This window comes from Augochlora pura, chromosome 4 (assembly GCF_028453695.1).
Source record: "Augochlora pura isolate Apur16 chromosome 4, APUR_v2.2.1, whole genome shotgun sequence".
Lineage (NCBI taxonomy): Eukaryota > Metazoa > Arthropoda > Insecta > Hymenoptera > Halictidae > Augochlora > Augochlora pura.
This window is the reverse complement of record NC_135775.1, coordinates 9,903,743-9,930,591: the sequence shown is the minus strand read 5'-3', so window position 1 is coordinate 9,930,591 and position 26,849 is coordinate 9,903,743. Positions and strand designations below refer to the sequence as shown.

Below are 26,849 nucleotides of genomic sequence, written 5' to 3'. Positions count from 1 at the left end.
GTGAACTGTTATTCACCAAAGCCTAAAAAGCATACTAGCTAGAAGAATGCTAAGAATGTCAAAAGAAATTTATTAACGTTGTAAATACGTTGTAAGAAAAAAGAATAAAACTGTTACTATATATGTTACTCATATAATTTCTCAATTATCCACAAAAATAATTACACTCTATATCGCATTTCTGTACTAGTATTTCTTAAATACTATTTCCACTATTTAAATGTTTGCGCCATATACACTTATCGTCTTCGAATCATATTCAGCACTGGTAGTAGGAATTAAATATACAATATATTCGCTTCCTGCTAGTTTTTTTATCAACAATAATGATTAATAATTTATACTAATTTGTAATTCTATTCATTAATAATTTATAATTAGGTGGATCAATCACTTCGGTTGCATGAACGCAAACCAATTGTACATTAGTAGCACATTTGAAAATAACAACCTGCTGCTTCTACTTTATCGATTGCTGGAATTAAAATGACACATGACAGGTTGCGCTAGGAAAAACTACCACAGTGAAGATACAATGTTTATGCAACGAATATTTTGTGAACTACTAATTTCCTTCTAAATTTCGTTTGGGTCTCAATCGACGAATAGGTCTCTTTCGGAAGATGACTGATTAGTATTCTCCTGTAAGTTTTTCTCCCTCCATTTATTGCGCACTAGCTGCGCGCAGTTTTCTCAGAAAGAGAGCGAGATACAATAACATATGTCGATAACAGTATAACAGAAAGAAACAGAACGTTACCGGCAAGCAACGGCATAACGGTCATGTCATTCAAATCGAATCTATTCTTTGTCATCAATTTTTCGTTCAAGAGAAACGAATTTACCTGTCATCATTCTCGAAAAAACAGTCTAAATAGTTAATAATTGAGAGATTGTCAGAGTAATTAGGTAAAGTAAGTAAACACATTATCTCGTGTACTTTCAATCCAGCATTATTCTTTTTAATTTGTGGCATTGTGCAGAGAATGGTATTCGTAACAATAAAGATTTGAAAAAAATCTGGTGTGTATAAAACAAATCAAAAAAGAGGAATAACATTTTTTTGTTTGAAGTTTCATTTACGAGAAAGTCAAGTTTGAAACTTGTTACAAACTTGCACGTGTCATGATCATTTTCGTTTACACTGTCACATTTGGTGTCCTCTGTAATATTTACATTCTGTCTTGAATTGTATCGCTATTGGCTATCTTTATTGTTAGCTTGTTCATATCAAATATTATAGAGGTCAACACTATACTATATTTGCACCATATTCATTAATTTGAAAATTTCGCTTATACCTTATATTAATGTAAATTTGTGTGGTTGTGAAGTAAGGAAACTTCCAGATGGATGAAAGTTACAATGAATGGTCTGATGTAGCATCTGATGACGATGAGGATATTGTGGAAGGCAGATCGTTTATGATTTCTGACAGCGATGAGGATATTATTGAACATGTCGATAAACAAGTTGTTGTAATTGAAAGCAGCAGTAGCAGCGGGAACTGTTCCAGGAATTTAACTCCAGAGAGGTAATCAAATTGTCATCAAATCAATATCGAATTATAGAAATAGAACCTACTTGTAAATGCTTCTCTTACTTCCCAAACTGGAACATACATCTTTGTAGCAGAGTACATCTTATCAGTAAATTATCAACTAATCAGAGTAAAATATTTCTATATTGATTGTTATTAATGGTTTAGGCTATAATCTGAGGTGTGCAGAAGTAGGACTCATTACTGTATACTTTTTATTGCACTGATATTTCATGTTTTGCTTTGAACCTCCTTTTAGACTAGCTGCAGCATCAAGAAAATCTTCGTTGACAGAAAATGACATTAAAAGGAATGTTAAGAAGCATATTCTTCAATATACTGACACTGAAGAGGAGGAGGAGGAGGAAGAGGAGGATAGTTACACATCTAGTGTCCCTAATTTAAGCAATGGCATTGAAGAAGTTGGTAGGTATTGCATGTTTGAATAGAAAGTTAAACAAAATAATATATTAAGTTGTTCGGAAAGCTTGTTTCATGTTTTATAGAGTTTGTTTTATTGAATTTATATAAAATATTTGAAACGAACTTTTCAAACAATCTACTAATTGATAAAAAAACAAAATCTTAAGAAAGATTCTGAAACAAAGTAAGCATGAGGATAGATTCAAACTTTAGGAATAGTGACCATAGTATTATGCACAAAAATGAATCGCATGATATTGTATGACAAAAGAGGAAAATAGGAGATAAAAATACAATAGCAATTTTAGCGTTTAATCATCAAATATGAAAACAGGGAGTGAGCCTATTTATTTAAATAGTTCGTTCAGTATAATTCTTCAGGAGCATATTATAATATTATGTGTATTAAATTCTGTTTCTTTTTAGTCTCTTCATCGGATGAGAAAGGAGTGGAATCTGAAGTTGCAATATCCCTGGCAAAACAAGAAATTGGAGTTGGTAATATCGATCCAATGGTTGCACAAAAGAGAGCCTTACTAGTTTGTAAAATGGAACATTTACAGACACAGTTGAGCAAATCAAAAGTAAATATGGCTCTTTGTAATCAGAATACAAAAATTTATTTCATTTCCATCGTTTGTATTGTGGATTTTTAGTTGCTGCTAGAAGCTGCTAACATTGACCTGTTACCAGATGGAGGTAGGAAACTGCGTGAAAATATCGAGATGCAGGAAAAAGAAATCGAGGAAATTACACTAGATTTACAAAATACTCCGCTCACGCGGGATGTTGAAGTAAAACCACATGCCCTCAGGGATGTAATAGAGTTAGACAAAGAACAATCTGTCGACGAAGAAAATCCCTATTTATCCAATTTTAATCCTTCCATTGATATGGATAGTATACCAAACAAACCAAAATCGACCGAACAAACGAAGGAACTAGGTAAAAAGGCTCAGGCGACTCTGGACAAAGAATTAGAATTGACGGCTGACAGGTTGCAAGATTTACACGGGTCTTTGGTCGCTAGGCCGTCTGAGGACGAAAGAGCTAAAGATCCACAGGGTTTAAACGTCAAGTTAATGCCACACCAGCAACACGCATTACTGTGGTTGCAGTGGAGAGAAGGACAGAGACCTCCCGGAGGTGTCCTAGCTGACGACATGGGCTTGGGAAAGACCCTAACGATGATATCATTGATACTTGCTGGTATTGCAAGTAAGAAATTGCAAGACTCAAACGACTGCAGCGACGAAGAATGGACAGATGTCAATACAACATTGCGTCACAAGGGCGGCACGCTGGTAGTCTGCCCAGCATCGTTGTTGTCGCAATGGGAGACGGAGATCAGCCGCAGATGCAAGCGAGGGATGCTCGCGGTTGAAGTTTATCATGGTGTCAGCAGAGAGAGCGTTCCTAAAAGATTAGCAAAAAACGACGTGGTGATTACGACATACAACATACTATCGCGCGAATTCAGTACAAGAGCCACAGCTTATAAGATCTGTTGGGAGCGCGTAATACTTGATGAAGCACATGTGATTCGTAACCATAAAAGTAAAATGGCAGAGGCGGTACACGGTCTAACGTCCAAGAAACGATGGGCTCTCACCGGCACACCTATTCAGAACAAGGAGATGGATTTGTATTCTATATTAAAGTTCTTAAAATGTTCCCCATTCGATGATTTACGGGTCTGGAAGCGATGGGTAGATAATAGAAACGCCGCCGGTCGTCAAAGGTTAGCCACCGTCATGAAGTCTTTGATGCTTCGTAGGACAAAACAAGAGCTGCAGATCAAAGGTAATCTGGACAGCTTGCCTAACAAATGTATAGAGGAAGTGTTGGTAAAGCTTGACTCACAGGAGCAGTTGGTGTATGAAAAGATTTTGATTTATTCTCGAACGCTGTTCGCTCAATTTTTGGCGCAGAGAGCCGAAAAGGATCATATGTACGATCTAGCCTCCGGAAAATACGACCAACCCACTTTTCTTTCAAATCCTAGTATGTATGCGAATAGAATGATATACATATACTTATTTCTGAAGAGCTCAAGCATCGAATCTTGTTAAGTTGTGGTCTCTTTTCAGATATGAATACTCAGTTCACAAAAGCGCAAAATAGATTATTGTCGATGCATGCTGATGTCAAAACGCACGAGATTTTGGTTCTATTACTACGTCTACGTCAAATTTGCGTCCATCCATGCCTCATTCATTCTATGCTGGATCAAGAGGACATGCAGGATACTGGGTTAGCTGATACAGATAACGTTGATCCTAACTTGTTGTTGAAAATGGATGGTATGACGTTAAACGGTGATGAAAATGAAGACGATACAAACAAGGATGGACAAGAAATAGGCGTTGACCATAGGGTAGTAACAAATATCCTCACATCTGAGAACCCAGTCTTTCAAGCCGAGCACGTCAGTTCTAAGGTAAACCTCCCACGCGATCCTGATTAATTTCCTGTGGAATTGATATTCGAATACAATGTAGTTCCGTTATAATACTCAAATACAAGGTTAGATACCGAAGTAGTATAAGTTTCTTTGTACTTAGATGCAAGCGGTATTAAAAACAATAAAAGAGATTTTGAAAAAAAACGATAAGTTGATCGTCGTATCTCAGTGGACCAGCATGCTGGAAATCGTAGCAGCTTATTTGCCTTCGTTAAAAGGTGCTACATTCAAGAAGTTCACAGGCAATGTTCCGATCAAAGAAAGACAGGTATACTCGGTTTGATCGTTTCTCCGGTATTTCATGACACTTTCAGATTCAATTCGCGTTCATCAATTCTTTAGGGTATAATGGATGCCTTTAACGATCCGGACAACGATCCGAAGATACTGTTGCTGTCTCTTACTGCTGGAGGCGTTGGATTGAATCTGGTCGGTGGAAATCATATGTTGTTAATAGACATCCATTGGAACCCGCAATTGGAGGTGCAGGCTCAGGACAGAATATATCGCTTCGGACAAAAAAAGGATGTTTACATATACAAGTTAGTGGATAGCATTTCGTCCTGAGAATACTGAGTGTTCGTAAACAGCGCTAATTTCACGCATGGAAATTATTTTACAGGTTCATTTGCAAGGACACCATCGAGGAGCGCATCAAGCATCTGCAGGAGAAGAAAATGGAAATAGCGGAGAACGTTCTCACTGGTGCCAAAAATTCTGCCGCCTCGAAACTAACACTAAACGATCTCAAATCTCTGTTCGCTTTCTAAGAAGATGTCTACCTTATCTAAAATCGTTTCTTGATAAATATTTTCGTGCAATATAAAGTTTTTTTTTACCGATAAAATTACTCGGAGTTGTCGAAAGTATTTTATCAGAAATTTTAAATACGGAGAAAGAGGTGTCACGCGAGTCTGAAAATATCTGTGATGTTCTATGTTTCTTTGTTGACAACATCCTCGGTCAGTTTTTAACGTTTCTGTTACCCCATCTTATTGTGCCAGATACCATTACAGAAATATATGCTTATCCTACTAGAAGAAGAAGGTAGTCAATCATGATTCTGTAATTAGGTTTGCTATTCGGTTCGGCCCACTTACCTATCGGCATCCACATTGAGTATCGCATTCACATCATTTTGACCAATATTACTAAGTAAATATTTTTAAATACAAAAAGAATACGCTACATTATGGCAACGCCAATCGGAAGGAAGAAAAACAGTTTAGCTATTTTTACGGTAGCAAGGGATGCTTACTTATTTGATGAACGCTACAACCTTCGTCCATGATCACCTTTATTTTCGTATGTTTCACTTACCTCGTACCTGCAACATGATATACAATAATTAAAGTAGACTGTTACCTGTAAGTTCGCGTGCAATCACACTTACTGATTGTGTACCGCTTATTACCACAGTATGCATTTAAATAACATACATGTATCCGCCAGAAGTCTATAAAATTTAAATTTAGAACCATTACATATAATGATAAACCACTGAAACTAATAGACAAAATTATCGATAGTATTTTATATTGTATCTTATGGCAAAAACGACAATAATTATTTATTTTCTATGTTTACAATAGTAGATGAACTTTTTTTACATAATGCTAGAGAATCTCTTGAACAGTTTCATACCGTCAAAATATTCTTTTGTTTTTTATTCTTTAAAAAAATATAAAAAAGGTTGATTCATTGTAGAAGTAAAGATGATGTACATATCCATTTATATACGTAAGTTCTATTTATTATAAAAAAGTTGTATATGTAAATAATGAAACACGAGTTTTATCAAAAATTTGAAACTGTTCTCCATACAAGAATAGCAACATTACCGCCGTTATACATGTATAAGAATGTTTTTTCCTGATATGTAACTGCAGAAGCATATGATTCACCAACTACTACGTGAAATGGTCCCCCAAAACGTTTTTCTAGACCGTATTTAATTGCTCGAGCTGCAAGTTTGTAATTATCTGTATACTTTTCCGTAGCCGTTACACACATTTCTATAGCTTCTTGTTTCATTTCTTCTGACATATCGCTTTGCTGTACAAAATAAACCAGCCATATAATACATATTTTAATTTGCAATTGAGATTGAAAATGTTAATTTTCGAAAAATTTTAACTTATTCGTGCACCTTACACAAAGGGTAAGTGTGGAAAATAAGGGGTTCCTCCGTCTTTTTTACCTCTCCCGCTGACATCCTTGTTTCAATTTATAATTTTTTCCGTTAAAAATAGATATAAAATCGGATTAATAAAAATTTGTAATGCGTTTTGTATTAAATCGATATATCTATTCAATTTCATTTGTTATTTTATAAAACTGCTATGTAATGAAGAATTAGCTTTGTTTAACCATATTTGAATTAAAATTTAAAAACACAAATATATGCATATACCATATATGTGTTTATAATTAACAAAATGTAATGTACTTCTATTCAAAAGTGAGAAATACATGTATGTATATAGTTTTATTTATGTATTGTTTCTAATAATATGGAACGAAAATTAAATAATGCAAACTATTATTTTGTGGTAAATTTAAAAGAACCATATTCTAAATACTAAGGGGTTGTTTCACAAAATTAACCAATGGCTAACAAGGATTCTACATACAGGCTGGTACAGCCTCCAGTCAATCTTTAAACTTCAAGAGGATTGGTAACTATAGCTTAAATAACCGCTTTATTTTTGGCGCGAAGGCATTTTATAGCTTTATTAAAAGAAAAAAAGAGTATTAAGTGATATTTATTGAAACATATAATAAAGGCATATCATAATAAGGTATAACAATGTAGAAAGACAAATGTAATGCACGTAAACATTGATAACTTTTTAAAATGTTGAAACCAACACGTACCAAGCTACATGATGATATATTAAATTAATGAAGTGAATGATCAAATTTTATTTGTTTTCATTGAAACAATTTATGTTTATTTAATATGTTTTATATTATTGAACATGTTATCTTTAATAAATAATTCTATGTTGTGCTGTACAATGTATAACCTATGAAAGTTGGGGTTTCAATTGAATTGATCAAGGTCAAGTCTATACAAATCGAAGTAACAAACTGATTTGAAGATTTTATTTTACAATGTAAATGAAAATCTCCAATTTTTATTATGTATGCAAGAATGAATTAATTAATAATCAACGTTCTTATAAGAAAAATTTTAAACAATATGTGGCAGTTTTAAGTACCAACTTTTTTATTAAAATTCTTTAAAGTATAAACATAGTCCATGTTCTTTATTTTGTTATCAGATGGAAGATCCAGCTACAGCTCGCTTAAAAGCTTTAGTTGCAAGCAGCAACGATGCCTTGGAGTTCAAATTAGTCCGTGTTATGGAAGATTTAGAAAATGATGAAACTACATTTAAACCAGAGATGTCCCATCAAGTATTTGGAGACAGGTTTGTTTAAATCATAGGAGTAAAGAAATATTTTTTGCTTAAATATATATATGAGACAAAATCATCTTTCTCTAAGACTATATTTTATACTATATTAATCATGAGTATATATATATATATATATGTTTGTGTACATAACATATAATATTTAACATTCTTTATTAATTATTTTCTTGATTATTCATTTTATTTGTCAGTGAATCTATATTTGGTTACCGGGATCTTAGAGTGAAGCTATACTACTCGGCAGGTTGTTTAGAAACTTATTTGGGTATGACCTATTCAGAAAAAGTAAACAAATCAATTTGTGAAGGAGTTGAAGCTGATGAGGTATTACCTAAAATGGTAGAAAAACTTGCACCCAAAGTTCATGATAATATAGATTCATTTATTAAATCTCTGGAAAAAGATGATACATTTAGACCTCATGGGGAATTGCTGCATTCATTTTCCATTGATGGTAATCATTTTTCTTTATTATATTTTTAAAATAGATTGAAATAAATTTATACATATATATATATATACATACACAGATGAAGGATGTACTAGAAAATTTGAAGTCTATAAAGCTGACATGACTTACAAAGGATTCAAGGAATATCACGAACGTCTCCAGACATTTGTCCTTTGGTATATAGATGCTGCCAATTTTATAGATATAGACGATGATCGATGGCATTATTTTAATATGTAAGATCAGTTACTATATTTTCATTAGCTTATTAAGTACATGCATAATTATCTGTTTATTCTTCAAATAGATTTGAAAAATATCATTCAGCACATGGAACTGTTCGTTATGCAACCACTGGTTTTGCTACTGTGTATCAATATTATGCATATCCACACCATACTAGACCCCGTATAGCTCAAGTTCTCATATTACCACCGTTTCAAAATATGGGTCTCGGCGCACATTTATTACATGCTATTTATCGCGAATATATAGGAAGAAATCAAGTAAAGGATATAACAGGTAAATGAGCATGTAATGACTGCTAATTATATTCTGAAGCTTGAATGGAGACAATTCTATATATATATGAAATATTCCCCTTGTACCATGTCATTGTGACTGAGAACACACTTCATTTGATGTTCCTTCTACTTGGTATTTAAAATTAAAAAACAGCTAAGCCAAAACCAGGCCTGATCAATCAATTTGCTTTCAGTAAAACTAGTTCATTTTGGTAAGGCATTGTCATCATTTTTGTAGTTGAGGACCCATCGGTGACTTTTCAACGATTAAGAGATTACGTGGACGCAATAAACTGCAGCACGTTACCTAGTTTTTCACGGGAATGTCTTCTTCAAGGTTTTAATAAAGCTATGGCTACAGAGGCGAAAGAGAAGTTCAAGATAAATAAGGTATTGATAACTAATATGAATATAAATTATTAATATAATGAATATACGTTTTGAATAGAAAATAATTTTCCGATTTCTAGAGACAAACTCGTAGAGTATATGAAATTTTGAGATTGCGTTCAACTGATTTATCAAACGAGAATGAGTATCGTGAGTACAGATTAGATGTAAAAAAGAGATTGAATATTCCATACAAACGTGAACAGAATGATTTAAAAAAGTTGGAGTGCGCACTAAAAAACATTGGTAAAAAATCAAATTACACGCTACCTACATCAGAGCAGCGTTTGCAAACTCTTGAAAAAGAATACAGGAGTTTAGAAGAGGAATATAAAAAAGTTATAAAACGACTGGAGGATGCAGACGAACTTTGAAATTCAATATTTTTTAATACTTTGTTTTCAATTAAGTCATATATACATATACATACAAATCAATTAATACTGTTTCTACATGACCCCTAGGCAGAGATACTCTTTTATTGGTAAATAAAGATTCTTTTTTATTACATATTTTTCAATGATACTTCATAAGAAAGAGTACTCATGTTAATTACATATTTTTATGATGCCACTTTATCGCGCCAAAGTTTATATATTTATATATCGTCAAAATGAAAATTAATAACTGTTTTATTTATTTTATTGGTGAAATTGAAGATTTTGTGTGTCAGACAAATATACGATGAACAAGTAAATTATATAACAATATTTATGAAATAATTGGTTAATTAATCTAGTACTGTGTATTGGAAAAGAATATTTTTTAACATGTTTGTAATACAATTTAAGCAACTAGAAGACACAGTTCATATTTTTAATATTTCCTTTTTTGTAATTTTGTTATTTTCTCAAAATAAATGTTTCAAAAATAATGTAAGCATAAAAACGTAATAAATAATATAGGTTTTACAATAAAAGTACATTCTTATATAATACGAAGTACAACATTGTATTTGAAAAGTGGCGCCTTATCGGCTTATTTTAACACTCGTTTGCGGCGATTTTTCATACACCGCCAAAGTGTAGATTTAAAAAATTGTTGAAAGTGTAACTGTTATATGAGTCACGAAACTCAATTTCATGTGCATATAATGAATTTTGTTACATAAAATGGAAATACTATAAGCCAGAAAAATTATTTTAGATTTGCAGTTGAAATGACTTCGAGTGCAAAAGGTTAAATGTCTTCCTTATTTTTGAATCTATAAAAAAAATTCTTGAATAAAATTTGTATTGTGTCATCGAACACATATAATGCCAAAAAAAATTTTTCTCAATTTTTTAAATTTTAAAATCATTATTTCTATTTTAACACTTAATTAATTTTAACAATTATACATTTTTGCATATTCTTATAAAGCGTGAAAAGGTGAATTAAAAAAAATGGCGAGAAATGAAACACAAAAATTAAAAACTTTTTAAATCTAATGGCATAATTCTGGTGGCTGTACTGAAAAAAATTATGTGTTGGGTAAAAATTGCCCCAAAACTACCCTAAAACTGCCCTTAATTTACCCCAAAGCTGCCCTATAACTACTCTAGAAGTACCCTGAAACCAACCTAAAACTACCCTGAATCGAATAGATCAAGGGTCGGCAATCTATGACCCGCAGGTCACCGAATAACCCATTTGATAATTTCAAGTGACCCACTTTAGTTCCGAAAATAAAGTATAATATATAAAAATAAATTATAAAACATGAAACATTTATAAGTAACGTTTATTCAACTATATTTGTAATTATTTTTTTAATAAAATATATCTTATTATTTACTGAAAGACTTTTAATACGAAAATATCTCTGACACAAACGTTTCTTTAACACTCACATTTTGGTTGATTTTGACTCACGACCAAAAAAGGTTGCCAACTCCTGGAATAAATCCTAATGTCTATTAAATGTTGTTCGCAAATACTTTCCTGAGAATCCTGTGAGATCTCAGATTTTATTACTTGAAACTTCTTTAAAAACCGAATTTCGCGCCTCGTACCTCTGATAGCGCGCCAAACGAATGGATGCGTGAAAATAGTAAGATAGCAAGCACGGTAGAATGAGATAAACTACATCGTTCATCTGTGTAACTTACTCCATAGGTAGTTCTGCTAATTCTGTGCTCTCTTGCTCACTCTTTCTCTTTGTCTGTGAGGGCAATAAACTATGAAATCGCCAATCAATCTGTGACCCAATTTCTGTATTGACCCTCGCTAACGATCCGAGCTGCGGCCTGGAGGTGTATAGAAGTAGGGCCCATTACTGTACAACTGTACTAAAATCTACAGGGGGTCCCAAAAGTTACTCATAATTGGAAAATTGCTGAAGTCATTTGAAGTAACTTTTTCCCAAGTGTACATACAACCCGCAGGTTTGTTTACGAGTTATTAACGAAAAACAGCAACTAATGAGAGGCGAGATCAGCTTGTGTGAGGTGGCAGAACCAAAATACGGAACTAAATTTCGTCTGCTGATTGATTCCGCAGTTTTGCGCCAACCAAACTCGCTTATTATTGGTCAGTTTATTTCATTAATACAGTAATGGGACCTACTTTTGTACACCTCCAAACCGCAGCTTGATCTGTTAGCTAGGATCGGTATAGAAATTTTGTTCACTCTGATTGGCTGACAATTTGTTGCTGAGACAGGATTCACTATGGATTGGATAAGCAGAAGGATGATATGGATATGCCCGCCAGCTGAGAGAGTAAAAAAAGCGTTCAGAAGTAAGTTTCAGTACGGTAACTCGTAAACAAAGCCACCAATTGCATTAGCACTAAGGAAAAAGTTACTTCAAACGGCCTTAGGAAACCTTCATTTCCGGATTTTGATTAACTTTTGTGACACCCTATATAATTAAATTAGGATCGCTTATCAGTAACTATCGTTTTGGAAGTTAGAAGATATTCAACTAAATAAGTACATAAATAACTTCCCTTGAATCTTTTCTCAAATGGCTAAATATAAGGTCAAGGTATGTTTGTTTCTTGTAATATAATTTAGGCAGCTATATATGTTATATTTATCTCATATCTGCGCTGTACAAATAACTAAAATTTCAATATTTCACTTATGCACTTTACTTTTTGCACATAATATACGATTTGATTATTCAAAGACTAACAACATTATGTGTTTTTATATGCTTTTATTTAATCGATCATTATGTTTACCTGTATAGTCAAAACTAACAGGTGGTTGATGACGCTTTGTTATTTCAAAAAATAGGTTTCTCCTATATATTTATATAATTGAGATTTATAGATTGGAATAATTGGTGGTTCTGGACTGGACGATCCCCAAAATGAAATCCTCAGTTGTCGTACTGTAATTAATCGAGATACCGCTAAAAATGATTTCGGATTGCCTTCTAGCGATCTTTATCAAGGAAAAATTGAAGGCGTGGACGTGGTACTATTGTCAAGGTAATATTAAATTTTCGATAGTAGTAAAACATATTTATGAAATCAAATTTACGTAAATTAAAATTGAAATTGTTTTCGTTAAACTGGTATTCATACTTAAATAATTGTTTAATTATAACAGGCATGGTCCTGGTCATAAAATAAGTCCCACTGCAGTAAATTATCGTGCAAATATAGAAGCTTTAAGATTAGCTGGATGCACTCATATAATTGCATCTGCAGCATGTGGTTCTTTACAAGAGTCCATTCACATAGGCAAATTAGTTATTCCAGATAGTTTTATAGATAGAACAATAAAAAGACATGTAACTTTTTATGACGGTACTTCAACTAAATATTCAGGTAATTTTTATACATTTCCATACATTTTATGTACAAGCTGTATACATGCTAATATAAATTATACGATATTCAATTACAGGAGTATGCCATATTCCAATGGAACCAGCTTTTAATCCAGAGACATCCAAAATATTGTATGAAGTTGGAAAAAAATTAGAATATGATATTAGGTTTGGTGGAACAGTAGCAGTAGTAGAAGGACCACGCTTTTCCTCAAAAGCTGAAAGTAATGCATTACGTCTCTGGGGTGGGGATTTAGTTGGCATGACCACATGTCCAGAGGTATATTTTTAATTATTAATATTTAAAATGAATTTTGAGAGAAATAAAGCTAAGCTATATATTTACTAGCATCCAAAGCAACACAATTCATTGTACAACAATATATACTCTTTAAAAACGAAATGATTAAAATAGGTATACCTGGCTAAAGAAGCAGGACTGCTGTATGCAATTGTTGCAATGGCAACAGATTATGATTGTTGGAGAGATAGTGAAAACAATGTCCATGCAGCAGATGTAGTAGCAGTATTTAAACAAAATGTCAGTAAAATAAAAAATCTGCTTATAGGAGCAGTCAAAATTATTGCAGAGAAAAATTGGGACAAAGAAATTGATGATTTACAGGTAACATTTACCTGGTGTTGGAAAAATATAGAGAAATTAATATGCACAATTAATTAATATACACATTTAAATTTCAGGATCTGTGTAGAAATAGTAATGTTTCTTCTTAATTATGTTCATAATTTGAACTACAACAAGTATATACAATAAACAATTTTAATAAAAAATAATGAATTGTAAATTAAAGTTTTATACTTGTAATTTGAAGGTTTTGGGAACATGTATATATTATAGTATTTAATAAATAATATGACAATGAAACTTGACTTTATTATTTAATATTATTTATCTATACAATTAATAAAAGCAAGTCAGTTGAATGACGATTTTCGTTTAATATATCTACAAGCGACAACAGTGTTTTCCTTTGATCGCAAATAAGAATTAATTTATTCATGGATTCAATACATTTATCATTCGGCTAGGTATTGTCATTGCTATAACTGAAATATAATATTGTAATTGATTTTTAAGATATATAAAATAATACATTCCTCAGAATCAGTATGATACATATAACCGCTTCTCTTAAACATATAATATGTTCATCATATAACACATAGGAAAATCTATTTTGTACAAATTTCAATTAGGGACGATAGAACTTTGTTTCTACGTTAACAATTTATCGCCAACAATATGATATAGAATATAGTTGTATTTTGAAGCACCAATTGTAGTTAACCATTAAAAAGAGAGTTTTAAATGGAGAAAATTATTTTCCACAAGTTGCAATTAACTTGCATATAAGTGGCACAATAATTTATTCTACACGGTACCCGTTCTATTTCTAAAACATATGTACAGATTAAACCTGCAAGTGTATTCAAACATATGCTTTCATGTATGCCCATCAACTAAAGTATCATTAAAAGGAAACAAGAGTAAATGATACTTAAAATAATCTTGCATAGTACACTTTCTATACACAAAGCATTTACAGTACAACTTGTTCAATCATTTAATACATGATTTCTTCAATACTCACTTTACTTTTGTGCTGCATTCACATTAAAATTTATTAAATTTCAATTTAATTTCTTATAATCTTGTTTATGTATCATTAAAATATAATAATAATACTTCCAAATTCAACTAAAACTTTGCAAATTCGTTATTTCTAATAAATACTATTTATTTAATTAATATCCATGTGTATTATTATACATTAAACGTTAAAAATCAGTAAATTTGAACGCATTTACGAAAAAATTGTATGTATAGTGGCCTCGTAACATGTGTAATATAAAGACTTTGAGTAAAGGCGATTCAAGCGTCACTTTGTTCATTTGTATGATTTATATATGCTTTTATAACAATATGCATTTTTTCTTTCATAACAATATTCACAAGGTCCTTAACTTTGTAGATAATACATGACATAATACAGTTATACATTGCAGAATTTTTATTCTGTCACAATGATAATTTTTTTTTCTTGTAATACCATGTAAAATAGGTTGTGCTATATTTAATTGTGGAAAAATTCATCAATCATATTCATATATAGGTATTACAAGGAATTGTGGGATTTATTATTATAAACAACAGGTTTTTAGGTTTTTTGAATGGTAAATTCAAAGCATAATTTGTACTAATGCTTGTTGTTTAACCAAATATAATTTCGTTGCAAAGAAATAATGTTTGTTATGTAAATAAAAATCTCTTTGCTGGAATTAATTCAAATGATTGCACAATCTATTATGCACAGTTTATATTTAACTAACATCATAGACCATACATCTCTCCAGGATTTTGATGCACTATAAAAATATTATTTTTTTGGATAAATATTTGGTCTACTCTTGAAAGTGAACCAATGACAATTACGGTTATACAATAAAGTTATAATAACGTTCGGAACTCTGAAACCATATTTCATATGATTAAAAAGAAACTTTTGTACGCACCTGTAGTTAAGTACCTGGAGTTATAGAAGTATGTTATGTAAATGAAAAAAAAAAGAAGGAAAAAAGGCTCATCTTTGATGATTAAACCTTACTGTCGACCATATCTACATTGATTTTATAATACACATAGGGGTAGTAGTCATTTTGGCCAAAACCTAATCCAGCTATTTCCATAGTCTAAACATATGAACAAAAATAAATTAGTTTAAAATGTATTTATAATAATAATATTAAAAATGTCATAATGCAAATACTACCTCTTGATTTCCTTGTGCAGCAGATGATGTAGCAGAAGAATCTAAATGAGCATAGAGCTGATTAAGAACATCACGTAATCGCCTTGCACATTTTTTGTGTGGGTGCAACAAAATTGCTTGGAAATTTACAGGTAGCCCATACCTGTTGAGGTATTGTCATAATCAGTACGTATAAGTTTAAGTTTCACATGACCAAGTATTAAGTAAAACAGTACCGCAGAACAGATTCCACAAATACACGTAATGCTTTGACATGGATCCATGCACAAAAGCATTCACTGAAATTTACTTTAAGCCAACGTACGAGAGGTCCAAATTGTTTTTTCTTATCAGTTACCAGCTTTGTAATTTCATTTTTTCCTATAATATACCTTAATTAATTCATTGGCAATAAATCATATAATACATGACATATTCTTCTGATATAAAATAACAAAACTGCTTAAATTATGATGTACGAATAAAAATATAGAAATTTTTATTAAAACAACAATTACCAGCTGCTAATTCTTCTTCATTGTAAGTAAAATCTCGAACAATAAATTTCTTTTCACGGGCGTGTAATTTAAATTCTTCGATAACTTTTTTGAATAAGCTGACAGTAAATAAACCATACTCAGAATCCTGTGTAATGAGCTGAGTACTACGTGGAACTATCATATCTGTTAATTTTTCATATCCACTGTTCCATTCATGGAAGTTTGCTCTAAAATATGTGTATATGAAAGTGTATTATCAATATTGACAATAGATAAGGCGTATATTATAAGAAAAATAGTTACACATACCTTGGCACAATCACAAGTAATGTAGTTAAATATTCACTGTCCAAGATGAAGTGTTCTTTCTTAACTAAGTCAGCCAAATTTCTTGTTAACAAACTTCCTCTGTACAATAGTAATTATTTTCTATTACTACACGAATAGTAAAAAATTGGAAGTAATAATACAATTACTTAAAATAATAATAAAATTAGCTATAACTTGATATTAAATTTTTAAATAAATGTCACACACTTACGTTTGTTTCTTTTCAAGATTTTGTAAACTGCCTTTCAAATTGTTGTATGTTGTAGATTTAGTTTTAAGATCTGCGTCGATTTGGCCCACTTGTTTACTGATAATATCGGCGATATTTCTTAGAGATTGTTTAATAGGATATTTCGCCATATCCCACTGGAATCGAGTTATATATGATGGTAGATCACCTAGTAAATTTGAAATGTTGTAGTAATTATTCTATAGAGCAACATGTTTCATTTTCTATAACATATTCGAACAGAGCTTGCAGAATTCTGAACATATGGAATCATAAGTAACATGCAATGTTTAGATCACATGTAATACTAAGTGCTTAAAATGTGCTCACAAATGCAATATCCAATATATTCTTAATGATTCAAAGAAATTTGGAAGCTGAGAATGACAAAGCTCTGTTGAATCACAAAATATACTGTACAAACACAAGAGAAGTATTCCATACAAAATAGTGAATATAAGTTTTTCTATTTCCATGTAAGACTACAAATTCTTGATATTTACTTAAATATGCTTCTTTAAAACGAAATTTATTGTGATTAAAACATTTATTAATCACAAGCTTGTGTCTTATTTACTTGCACGTGTACAATATATTTATTGCATATGAATATGTAATCTAATTAAACTAATTTTAATTGGATTATAAGTAAAACAATTCTCAGACTGACTCTGTGATAAGGAGAGTATTGATAACAATGAGATAACAGAGAAAGACTGTTTCTACTAAACTTATTTCTCTTGATTCTAGTACGCTCCTTACTAATAATTATTAGCATTACAAAAATAAGCGAGACATTAATCAAATACAGCATGCAAACATTAGTGTATAGAAGCATTTTATGTTGTCAATGCATTGTTTCTTATTATGAGAATCGTTTCATATTAACAGACATAACTTCCTAATCTTTTTTGTTATGAAAATCTATTCAAATAAGCTTCTGTAATCTATTAAAATATTTATATATACTTATATTATATTATTATTATTATATATGTAATATAATATTTAATAATATAATAATGTATGATAACAACACATATTTACTGAAAATAATTTGTAACAGTTATAAGAATTACTCGTAAATCGCTTTTGAATGAATTAAATATAAATAATGTCCCAGCAAATCTCTTTAAACATGATACTAAATATAAAATTGTAAAAGCATTGTTATTAATTTGAAAAAATAAATGACTTTTACAAAATATTCATTCAAATAAAATTTATGATAACTCTGTAACTGATGCAGTATGAACATTGAAGTATTTTATAGTACTTCATATAGGTTTAATAATATCTTTTTGTAAAACTATTGCTTTACAACATCTTTGAATGAACAACCACGCACACGGTCACTCACTCATGCATGCACCTTTACGCATGTATACTTGGTTTATCAGAATTATGAATAAGTAAATGAATACCACAGAATATAATGTCTACAGATATTGTGTAATATGAATATTTAGAATATTAAACATATCAGTTTTATCTTGTATGTATATAAATATGTAAATATATCAATGACTTAAACGATATATTGTAACATGAGCATTAACATAAACACAGAGTATGCAGCTAAGCCAAGATATCTAAGCATTTCATGCTAACTGTTTATGAAGTACTTTATTAAAGTTGATCAGTAGGATGTATTCTGTGAAATGGGTAACTTGTAGTGTTGAAGGGTATTGAGCACCATACTGTCTGCAAAATCTATATCTGATCATGCGAAATAGTATTCTTATAAGTCCATGTACCGATCGATAAGTGTTTGAAAATTTTGTTTTGTTAAATTGTGTCTCATCTGTAAACTGTGCTAACGTCCATAATACATATGTTGTACATGTATTATAGTTTGTGCAGTATTGTCCTTCTACGAAAAATCATAAAATGTAATGGTTAAAAAGCAATATGAAAGCTAGGTATGGGAAGAATGCTAAAAAATGTACTAAAACAAAACAAAATTAAACAATATAATGTTGCTATTCTCGCATCTTATAAAGATTCTTAAACCATACTTCAATATCCACAAATATGTTCAATTTAATTATAATTACAAATGTTAGCAATGTTCGACTAAAATTAAAAATCGATTGTTTTTAAATACTTTCGTTCTTTTAAAAAATTAGGTATCTTTTGAAGCTAATGTACTAAATGAATTAGATAAATAGAAAAATTGAAATAGAGTATGGTATAAGACAATATAAGATAAAGAAATTAAAAGAGAAGCTTTTAAAATGTAGAAAGAAGAGGTTGAAAATTATTAAGGTAATACACTATGTGTTCATTCATTCGTCCACAGCACCTGGAACAATTGATTGAACAATATTCAAAAATGTTAATAGAATACTAATCATTTATCATTATCACAAGTCACCTTTAAAAAAAGAATAAAACTCGACCAATTCCCTAACGTGGTTTGTACAAAACTTGTGAAATATTTATTCACAACGAGGACGCAGGAGTAAAAAGAACTAGCTAAGAACTTAAAAAATACTAGAGCATTTCCCGAAAAATCAAACTTTCAGAATGTACGCACATTTGCTGCAATTAAAATGTGCTAGAAAGACGGGCAGCTGTCTTTGTTATCTTCCAATATTTTAATTCCTGCGTGCACAAGAAATTAAATGTTGCTGTAACATCATCGAGGAAATTATTGCAATACAACATAAGAATATTTGACATACTAGGATATTTTGTTTTGAATCACAAGCTCAAGGTTAAACTAAGCCAAGTATCTTTCCTTTTGGTACTGTTTCACTTTGTGTATGCTGTAAGCATTGGAGAGAGATTGTCATGACTTTCATAAAGTGTTCCTTTTCTCTTTTCAACACATTATTAAAATATGTATATAATAAGTATTTACAAATACATAATATGTATACTTAAGTACTGATACGAAACGGTTGTGTTTTTTAAACAATGCAAATTTATAGTCACAAAAAGGTGTAGAGAAGTTACTTACAGTGACGAAACAAAAAATAATATGTATAATAAGCAATGCTTTCTTATTTGACATAGCACATTAACACTGAAGAAAGACTTCAAATATATTCTATTACATCGGAGGCAAGATTTGGCAGAAAAATATTTCAGCGTTACAAACATTGCGTATGTAGTGCAGCTGTGCAAAATTGACACTGAAGGAAATGCGCACTAGGATCATAAAGATATTCTCATTGTACATACTATAGTAATTGAGTAGAATTGAACCACAAGTGTACAAGTTCGAAATCATATTTTTCTTTTTCTTGTTCTCATCCCTAAGCTAAAGCTGCATGCGGAAATCATCGTTTACAAAACTCGAATACCATGAAATGACAACCTCTCTCTTTCTCTCTCTCTCTCTCTCTTTCTTTCTCTCCTATATCTACCTCCAAAGGAGATAAGACAAGACAAGAATTGGTCGCTAAACGGGCGAGTCACGAGGTGCACAGGAAAAATAGGTTTGAACAAGTCTCGCAGCTATGTTTGGGGAAAAAGGTACGACGGGTTGACCTGGCGGTGGTAGGACGGGTACCTGGATTGGGCAAATTGCCGCTATGGTCTTGGTCTTGGTCGTGGTCGCTGTTTTGGTCCGCATCGTCTTCGTCGTCGTCGTCATAGCCGAGCGATTTGCGATTGGAGGAACACCGATCTGCTTTCTCGGTAGTCCGATGACGCGTTGTCGACTTCCATCTGGTCTCTCCTTCACTGCTACAGTTTGATGAAAGGGACAGACTAGGACTTGTGGGGGTAGGACTAGGGATTGGTGTGGAAGAGGTTGAAGCGGAGCACCAATGCGCATGGTAGCATGAATATACTGACAAAGGATCATTTGATGATCGAACATCACAGATGCCTTGGGGACTATGTGATGACTTCTTCTCGAAATCGGAAGGATGATTGTGATGTTTATGACTGTGATGATGATCATGATGATGATGGTGACGCTGGTGATGATGCTGACCTAAACAGGTGGCCGGTTCTGGTTCACATTTCTCCGATTCCTTCCACTGCCTGTGGTGCTCCCTTGAAGTCTTGTGTGATGGGGTGACGGGGGTGTTTGGCGGGGTGTCCGGACCCCCTTCGGGGCTCGAGCTCTCCCCATCCATTGACGTTTGACCTATCCATTACAGCCCAGTCCCAATCTCCGCGCGATTTTTTTCTTACGTCTCGTTCAACTATTATTGCGTCCTACGCAAATGCCTAACGACAATGCTGTCGGAACTCAATCAAAATAACTCAAAGAAGAAGAAAAAAGAACGTGGAGTATTTAGCGTATAGAAATTTGTATATACTAATTAAGATTCAATAAATGAATTATGATAATGCTGCATCATATCTTTAATACGAAACCACTCTTGTAGCCCAATTCTAATAGATATTACTTATAGTAATGTTACTACTTCTTTTGTTATAGACAGAGAATATATTAAAGTGCTTAATTTCATATTAGAGAAGAAGTTATGAGTTATACTAGGATAACTGCATTTATGAAAAACATACATCTCTGAATTATATAATTATTAAAATATACCAATTATATTTGTACTATGAAGTGAATTTTTCGTTAAATACTCCGATATAACTAAAGTAAGACGAAAATAAAATAGAATAACGAGAAAACAATACGACAAAACAGAATTGAAGGAAACAAAAAGGAAGATTTGGAAATCGTATGAACAAATGATATGCAATGATTGAAACTTAAATTGCAAACGATCGATAATGCTAAAGGAGAAAATAGTACACAATCGAACTAAAGGAAAAAGAAAAGAATCTTTGTAATAACTAATTAGAGCTTGGTGACCACAGTAACCCAAGCAACTCCTTGCGTCCTTTATATGTTTCTCATATAATAAATGTGGTCTATGTATCCAAATTTCCATGTAATGAGACTACTGAAATTTCTCTTCTATCTTAGCACACACTACTGCATATTTGTATCTTGAAATCTTTTTGTAGCATTATACAACATCTTTGATGGTGCACATGTATGAGCATTTGTTAATAAAATAATAAGTAAGGTAGGGAAACAGGGTTAATGTGGTCCAAATTAAATGAAGCAAGCCAAGCAACACCACAAATATGAAAACTTATTTGTAGTAAGTAATAAATGATATGACTTCTAAACCAATTAATAATAAGCATTCTACAGATATATAAATTATATGGCAGAATATGATGTGTACCAATGTTTAATTGAATTTTTTAAAGTTTATATCTTTTAAGCAACAAATAGAATTAGAAGGACTTTTGAAATAAATAATCAATTCTATTCCATATTCATTGTAAGTTTGTTTAAATTTTCTAAATCATTATAATCATGATTGTGCATCTTGCTTTTTAAGAACTATTTATTAAAATATAAATTTTATTGCATTTTAAATATATACAGTGGTAAAAAAAATGAATTGAAATTAATTTTAGTATTATATGTTGTGTATAATACATTTTGGAAATAATGGTGCACATCATATTTGTGGATGTTAGTTACTTTGTGCTATAGCCACAAGTATTTTGTCTGCATATTACTCTCAATTCAAATAAGACAGAGTATATATCTAATCAAACATAATTACAAGAAATGCCATTATTCATATATCATGTTTAGCATACACAGACAAAATTTTGTTTACATCTAATTGATCTATTAATGTAGGGTATTCAGGAGAATAAGGATCAAAAGACTCTAAAGTCGTGCTATCATTATTTTCAATGAATAAATGAAAAATCTTAATAAATCAACTGATACATGTTTAAGAGATCATTATTAAAGAAAAATTCTAAATAGTGTGTATGTTTTGTGTTGTGTATAGTATTCATTGATGTTTTTCTGCCAACCGATATTATGTTCTGTTATAACATCTCACACAAAAAATCGATCGATACCTGTCTGCAGGGGTCCAAAAAAACAATATTTTTAATCAATGATTTATGAAATTTATACTTAGCATTTGCATTTAATAAAACACCAGATATCAAAAACAAAGATTATTAAATGATTTTGGACCCCTGAATATTTAAAACATCTATCCTCTTTCCCAGAGAATAGATATAAATATAAATTAAAGAGCAAGTTCTAACTTTACAAGCACAATATTATTGTACTCACTATTATTGGCCATTAGATTCTCTTGCAGCTTGTCTCTTTGATCTTCTAAGACCTCTCCCAAATATGTTGCCACCTTGCGTGTAACTTGTTCAACATAAATGTCGAGCTTTCCCAAATCATCTGATAAACCCACCAGTTGATCCAGTGTTCCAACTTTTAAGTCTGGTATATGGAATTTATAGTTAACTGATAAAGAATGTTGTTTGGATGTTAGGTTGTTCATGATTTCCCATGTCTCCTGACATGTTTCATCTCCTGGTGCTGATATCAACCAATATTCTGTCATTTTAGATGATATTTTTAGGTGTATATCTTGTTATACCTGAAATGGTATGTACCATTTGATAATAAGTATTTAATATCATAAGTAATAATAACACAACAAAATTTGTATTAACAGATAATATTGTCTGCTGTTAAATATTTAATAGTAGCATCTTTATACTATTAATAATGTTATTATTAATTATTTTATGATTTTAACTACAACCAACACTTGACATATTTCGATTAAAATTTATATTACTGTAATGGTATATCTCATATAAAATAATAACGGTTCTTAAAGGATAAAAATTATTTTTAAACAAATAAAATTAAAGTTTCGTAAACAACCACCTGCTTTGTCTTGTCGATCCATGTTATTATATCGATCTGACATGTAACTATGTATATGAATCTAGGGGCATTATGCATTGACTAGTTGTTGCCATCTACATATCAAGTGATCAATAACATAATATTTGAGGATCTGTGGGTTCTTTCAAAAGTCTACGAAATCGTGAAATATTAAATAAAAGAAGGGGGTGTGGCACAGTGTATTTCTTCGACAATGATATTATGTAATTAGGCGCGCTTTCCACGTGACATATAGTTAGTGCAAGAATGGCGCGCTGAACTTGCATAGTGATCGATATAGGGAAGTGACAAGTGGGCACAAAATTGCATACGAAAACGAATGCCCTTGAATTGTAGTTAGCCATACGAGGACATTACTAGGATGTCGATCTTATTATTGAAACGATCTAATGGCGCCCGTTAATAAACCTCTTGTAAAATCGATAACGCGGTGCTCCTCCTTTGAAATACGTCACACGTTCGCATCTGAATTATACGAATATTCGATATCACACAAACGACGTGACAAATTGTCACGTTTAGCATTTACGAAATACGTGTGTGGAAAGTCTGATAGAAACTTTCGACACCTTTTAATAGCAAGGTACCAATTAATGATACTTTACCACTTGAAAGAAAAAAAAATTTCGTTTTGGTATTTGCTTCAATTATCAAGGAAAAAATAAATAGTTTCCACATACCAGATATCTTGTATTGCACCTTTACTTGAAGAACGCGACAGATGCTTGAATTCCCCAAGAAATTCAAAACATTCGCTGTTCTAAATCACTCGTCGCCGAAACCATCAGAAACCATTGTGACCTCACGTGATGACAATTGTGTGCTGCTGCCTTACGACACGCCCGGCAACTAAAACATAAACTGAAACGGAGCATCATCAGCCACCATCAGCTGACTCGAGATCTTGTACATGAAACGATTATCCATTATTGCCACTACACGCAACTTCCACATCTAAATTTCAATCACAATATCCAATTCAGTTTCATTGATTAATCATTTTATGCTTACTAGAAAAACTAGTAATTATAGAAGAGTATACATATTTCTTTTATTTATCAAAATAATTTTTATATCGATATTTGATATAAAATGCGCTTACATTATAAAAATATCTGATTATAAAACAGTGCTTGGCAACACTGACCTTAATTTTATGAATCATTACATTTTAAAGGTTCCCAACCTTCATTTCTAAACAGAATAAATTACTTTTAATACACAATATTCTTGTAAAGATGGAACTTCTATTTCTGAAATTATTGTCTATAAATTAAGTAACCTTGGTTAACCTTCTTCACTAGATGTAAAAAATTGAAAAAGGTTGAAAAGCGCGGCAATATTTGAAACCTATGGCAGAAAATGATTTTTCACAAGTATATAGAATTTTATCAAATAAATAACTAAATGTTGTAAAACGTAAATATTTGCTTGAAACGTTAAGAGTTATCCTGAATTTTTTTAAGACAAATTGTAACTGCCTCCATCCCTTGCACAGTCAGTTTCCCTGAGAACATTTATTTTACTATACATAACATACATACATACATCAATACAGGGAGTTTCAACATTATGTTATTTCTGAAATCATTTAAATTAAATTTCTCCCTAGTGCAAATGCAATACGCATCATCGTTTACGAATTATTAATGAAAAATGTTGACCAATGAGAGACTTGGCTGGCGCAAGCAAAACTCTGACAGTTCCGTTCTCTGGCTTGGCCGCCATTGTTCAGTGTTCTTCGCATAATCCGTAAACAAAGTCGTTGGTTGTACATATTTGTAATAAGGAATAAGTTACTTCATTTCCCGGTACTAATATAATTTTAGGACATCCTGTATATTTTTTAAGGCTGTTTCAGGTTGTTTGTTACTGGTTAATAGAGGTTACTTTTGGCTTTTCGTAATCTACATCATTTGACGTGAATGAATGTAGTTTCTAATGTGATTTGATTGCTTCTAGATTTTAATAAATACTTACCATGGGTTGTGATGGCGGAACTATTCCTCGTAGAGACGAGCTAGTCAGAATAAAAAAGAAACCAGAGCAGGTAATTTTTATGTTCTACTTTGCCTTAAAACTATCGATGATTAGGATTATGTATGTTATCGTTCGGTAAAGATTTTATAAATTTTCATTATTATTAATAATTGAATTTGTGTACAATAAATTGATATATTGATTTATTTACAGAAAGATAAAGAAGCAGAACTTGCATTTAAATGGAGACATTGTACCATAAAACAACTACCGCTACAGCCACCAGTGGTTGGTTGTGGTTTAGGACGTTTGTATAGCAAAGAATCTGTCTTGGAAGGGCTTCTTGACAGAAGTACGCTCCCAGAATCAGCACAACATATAAAAACCTTGAAAGATGTAAAAAATTTAAATTTAACTGCAAATTCTGCATTTGAGGCTAATAAAGCTGAGAAAGGGGATTGTTATACAGATGGTGGTAAAAGTCCATATATTTGTCCAGTTATTGGATTAGAAATGAATGGCAAATATAAATTTTGTTTCTTATGGTCATGTGGTTGTGTAATGAGTGAACGCGCACTGAAAGAGATTAAGAGTACAGTAAGTAATAATGTTGAACGAAATAGAGATTATGGAAAAAATATATTTTACTACATATTTTAATAACTTTTCAGGTATGTCACCAATGTCAGAAGCCATTCTGTGAGACAGATATTGTTATTATAAATTCAGATGGCGATGATCTTAAAAAAATGGAAGAAAATATTGCAAGTCGGAAGATTATGCTAAAGAAATCAAAAAAACAAAAACATAATGAAAATACTACTGAAACTCAAGATGCTAAACAAGATGAAGTACCGAAGAAAAAAATTAAAAAGGAAGATAAAGTTGCTAATATTAAAATAAACAGCAGCAGGAATGAAGCAGAAGATCCAGCATATAAGAAAGTGAAAGATAACTACAGTGTTGCTAAGGACCCCAAAGCATCAGAAGTTTTTAAAAGTCTTTTCACATCCCATAAAACTGCAGCAGAACAAGATAGAGCACATTGGATTACATATAATCCATTTTATAATTAAAGTATTAGTTATTTCAATGTAAAATCTAATTATATACAATATCATTATCACACAAATAATATTATGTACAGAAATAATTAAAACATTTTGCAAAAATTGAATTCTTTCGATCACTAAATAAATGAGTTTGTATATAAAAGGAATGGTCTTATGATTTCTATTGTTTTTTCCGATTTTCTTATAATCTATCTTAACAAATAGTAACAAAACTTTAATTATCCTAGTATTA

The 26,849-nt window shown here is 31.5% G+C and overlaps 6 protein-coding genes across 16 annotated transcripts; 4 read left to right on the top strand and 2 right to left on the bottom strand.

Moving 5' to 3' along the window:
• The first annotated feature begins 468 nt into the window (after positions 1–468).
• On the top strand, positions 469–6,790 carry LOC144469290 (transcription termination factor 2-like). Of its 3 annotated transcripts, none has more exons than XM_078179364.1 (9): positions 469–644; positions 1,335–1,534; positions 1,800–1,966; positions 2,390–2,547; positions 2,620–3,967; positions 4,054–4,403; positions 4,528–4,695; positions 4,770–4,969; positions 5,050–6,790. In XM_078179364.1, the coding sequence occupies exons 2-9, from the start codon at positions 1,350–1,352 to the stop codon at positions 5,195–5,197; spliced, it is 2,724 nt and encodes a 907-aa protein (XP_078035490.1). In that variant the 5' UTR covers positions 469–644; positions 1,335–1,349; the 3' UTR covers positions 5,198–6,790. The 3 variants fall into 3 exon arrangements, with proteins under 3 accessions (XP_078035490.1, XP_078035491.1, XP_078035489.1); XM_078179365.1 differs by lacking the exon at positions 469–644 and adding an exon at positions 768–909; XM_078179363.1 differs by lacking the exon at positions 469–644 and adding an exon at positions 768–914.
• On the bottom strand, positions 6,225–6,642 carry LOC144469296 (dynein axonemal light chain 4-like). The gene is made up of 2 exons (XM_078179379.1): positions 6,577–6,642; positions 6,225–6,482 (listed from the first exon to the last, which is right to left on the bottom strand). The coding sequence occupies exons 1-2, from the start codon at positions 6,640–6,642 to the stop codon at positions 6,225–6,227; spliced, it is 324 nt and encodes a 107-aa protein (XP_078035505.1).
• A 296-nt stretch (positions 6,791–7,086) lies between the features above and the next one.
• Positions 7,087–11,029, top strand: Hat1 (histone acetyltransferase 1). Of its 3 annotated transcripts, none has more exons than XM_078179368.1 (7): positions 7,087–7,228; positions 7,715–7,863; positions 8,114–8,323; positions 8,400–8,556; positions 8,628–8,842; positions 9,083–9,234; positions 9,315–11,029. In XM_078179368.1, exons 2-7 carry the CDS (start codon positions 7,812–7,814, stop codon positions 9,606–9,608), a joined length of 1,080 nt encoding a protein of 359 aa, XP_078035494.1. In that variant the 5' UTR covers positions 7,087–7,228; positions 7,715–7,811; the 3' UTR covers positions 9,609–11,029. The 3 variants fall into 3 exon arrangements, with proteins under 3 accessions (XP_078035494.1, XP_078035492.1, XP_078035493.1); XM_078179366.1 differs by having other exon boundaries at positions 8,061–8,323; positions 9,315–11,028; XM_078179367.1 differs by lacking the exon at positions 7,087–7,228 and adding an exon at positions 7,422–7,546 and having other exon boundaries at positions 8,061–8,323; positions 9,315–11,028.
• Positions 11,030–11,901: 872 nt separating this feature from the next.
• Positions 11,902–14,358, top strand: LOC144469295 (S-methyl-5'-thioadenosine phosphorylase). Its single transcript, XM_078179378.1, has 6 exons — positions 11,902–12,203; positions 12,494–12,654; positions 12,776–12,996; positions 13,076–13,278; positions 13,414–13,623; positions 13,701–14,358. Exons 1-6 carry the CDS (start codon positions 12,183–12,185, stop codon positions 13,731–13,733), a joined length of 849 nt encoding a protein of 282 aa, XP_078035504.1. The 5' UTR covers positions 11,902–12,182; the 3' UTR covers positions 13,734–14,358.
• Vha44 (V-type proton ATPase subunit Vha44) lies at positions 14,052–24,381 on the bottom strand. Of its 3 annotated transcripts, XM_078179371.1 has the most exons (9): positions 24,245–24,381; positions 22,926–23,247; positions 20,349–20,933; positions 16,811–16,997; positions 16,579–16,677; positions 16,288–16,496; positions 16,006–16,150; positions 15,791–15,932; positions 14,052–15,710 (listed from the first exon to the last, which is right to left on the bottom strand). In XM_078179371.1, the coding sequence occupies exons 2-9, from the start codon at positions 23,209–23,211 to the stop codon at positions 15,615–15,617; spliced, it is 1,749 nt and encodes a 582-aa protein (XP_078035497.1). In that variant the 5' UTR covers positions 23,212–23,247; positions 24,245–24,381; the 3' UTR covers positions 14,052–15,614. The 3 variants fall into 3 exon arrangements, with proteins under 3 accessions (XP_078035497.1, XP_078035495.1, XP_078035496.1); XM_078179369.1 differs by lacking the exon at positions 20,349–20,933; XM_078179370.1 differs by lacking the exons at positions 20,349–20,933; positions 24,245–24,381 and adding an exon at positions 23,544–23,682.
• On the top strand, positions 23,877–26,766 carry LOC144469294 (replication termination factor 2). 5 transcript variants are annotated; one of them, XM_078179376.1, is made up of 4 exons: positions 23,877–24,147; positions 25,527–25,614; positions 25,758–26,141; positions 26,216–26,766. In XM_078179376.1, the coding sequence occupies exons 2-4, from the start codon at positions 25,546–25,548 to the stop codon at positions 26,618–26,620; spliced, it is 858 nt and encodes a 285-aa protein (XP_078035502.1). In that variant the 5' UTR covers positions 23,877–24,147; positions 25,527–25,545; the 3' UTR covers positions 26,621–26,766. The 5 variants fall into 5 exon arrangements, with proteins under 5 accessions (XP_078035502.1, XP_078035503.1, XP_078035501.1 ...); XM_078179377.1 differs by lacking the exon at positions 23,877–24,147 and adding an exon at positions 24,359–24,470; XM_078179375.1 differs by lacking the exon at positions 23,877–24,147 and adding an exon at positions 24,791–25,375.
• The last annotated feature ends 83 nt before the right edge of the window (positions 26,767–26,849 follow it).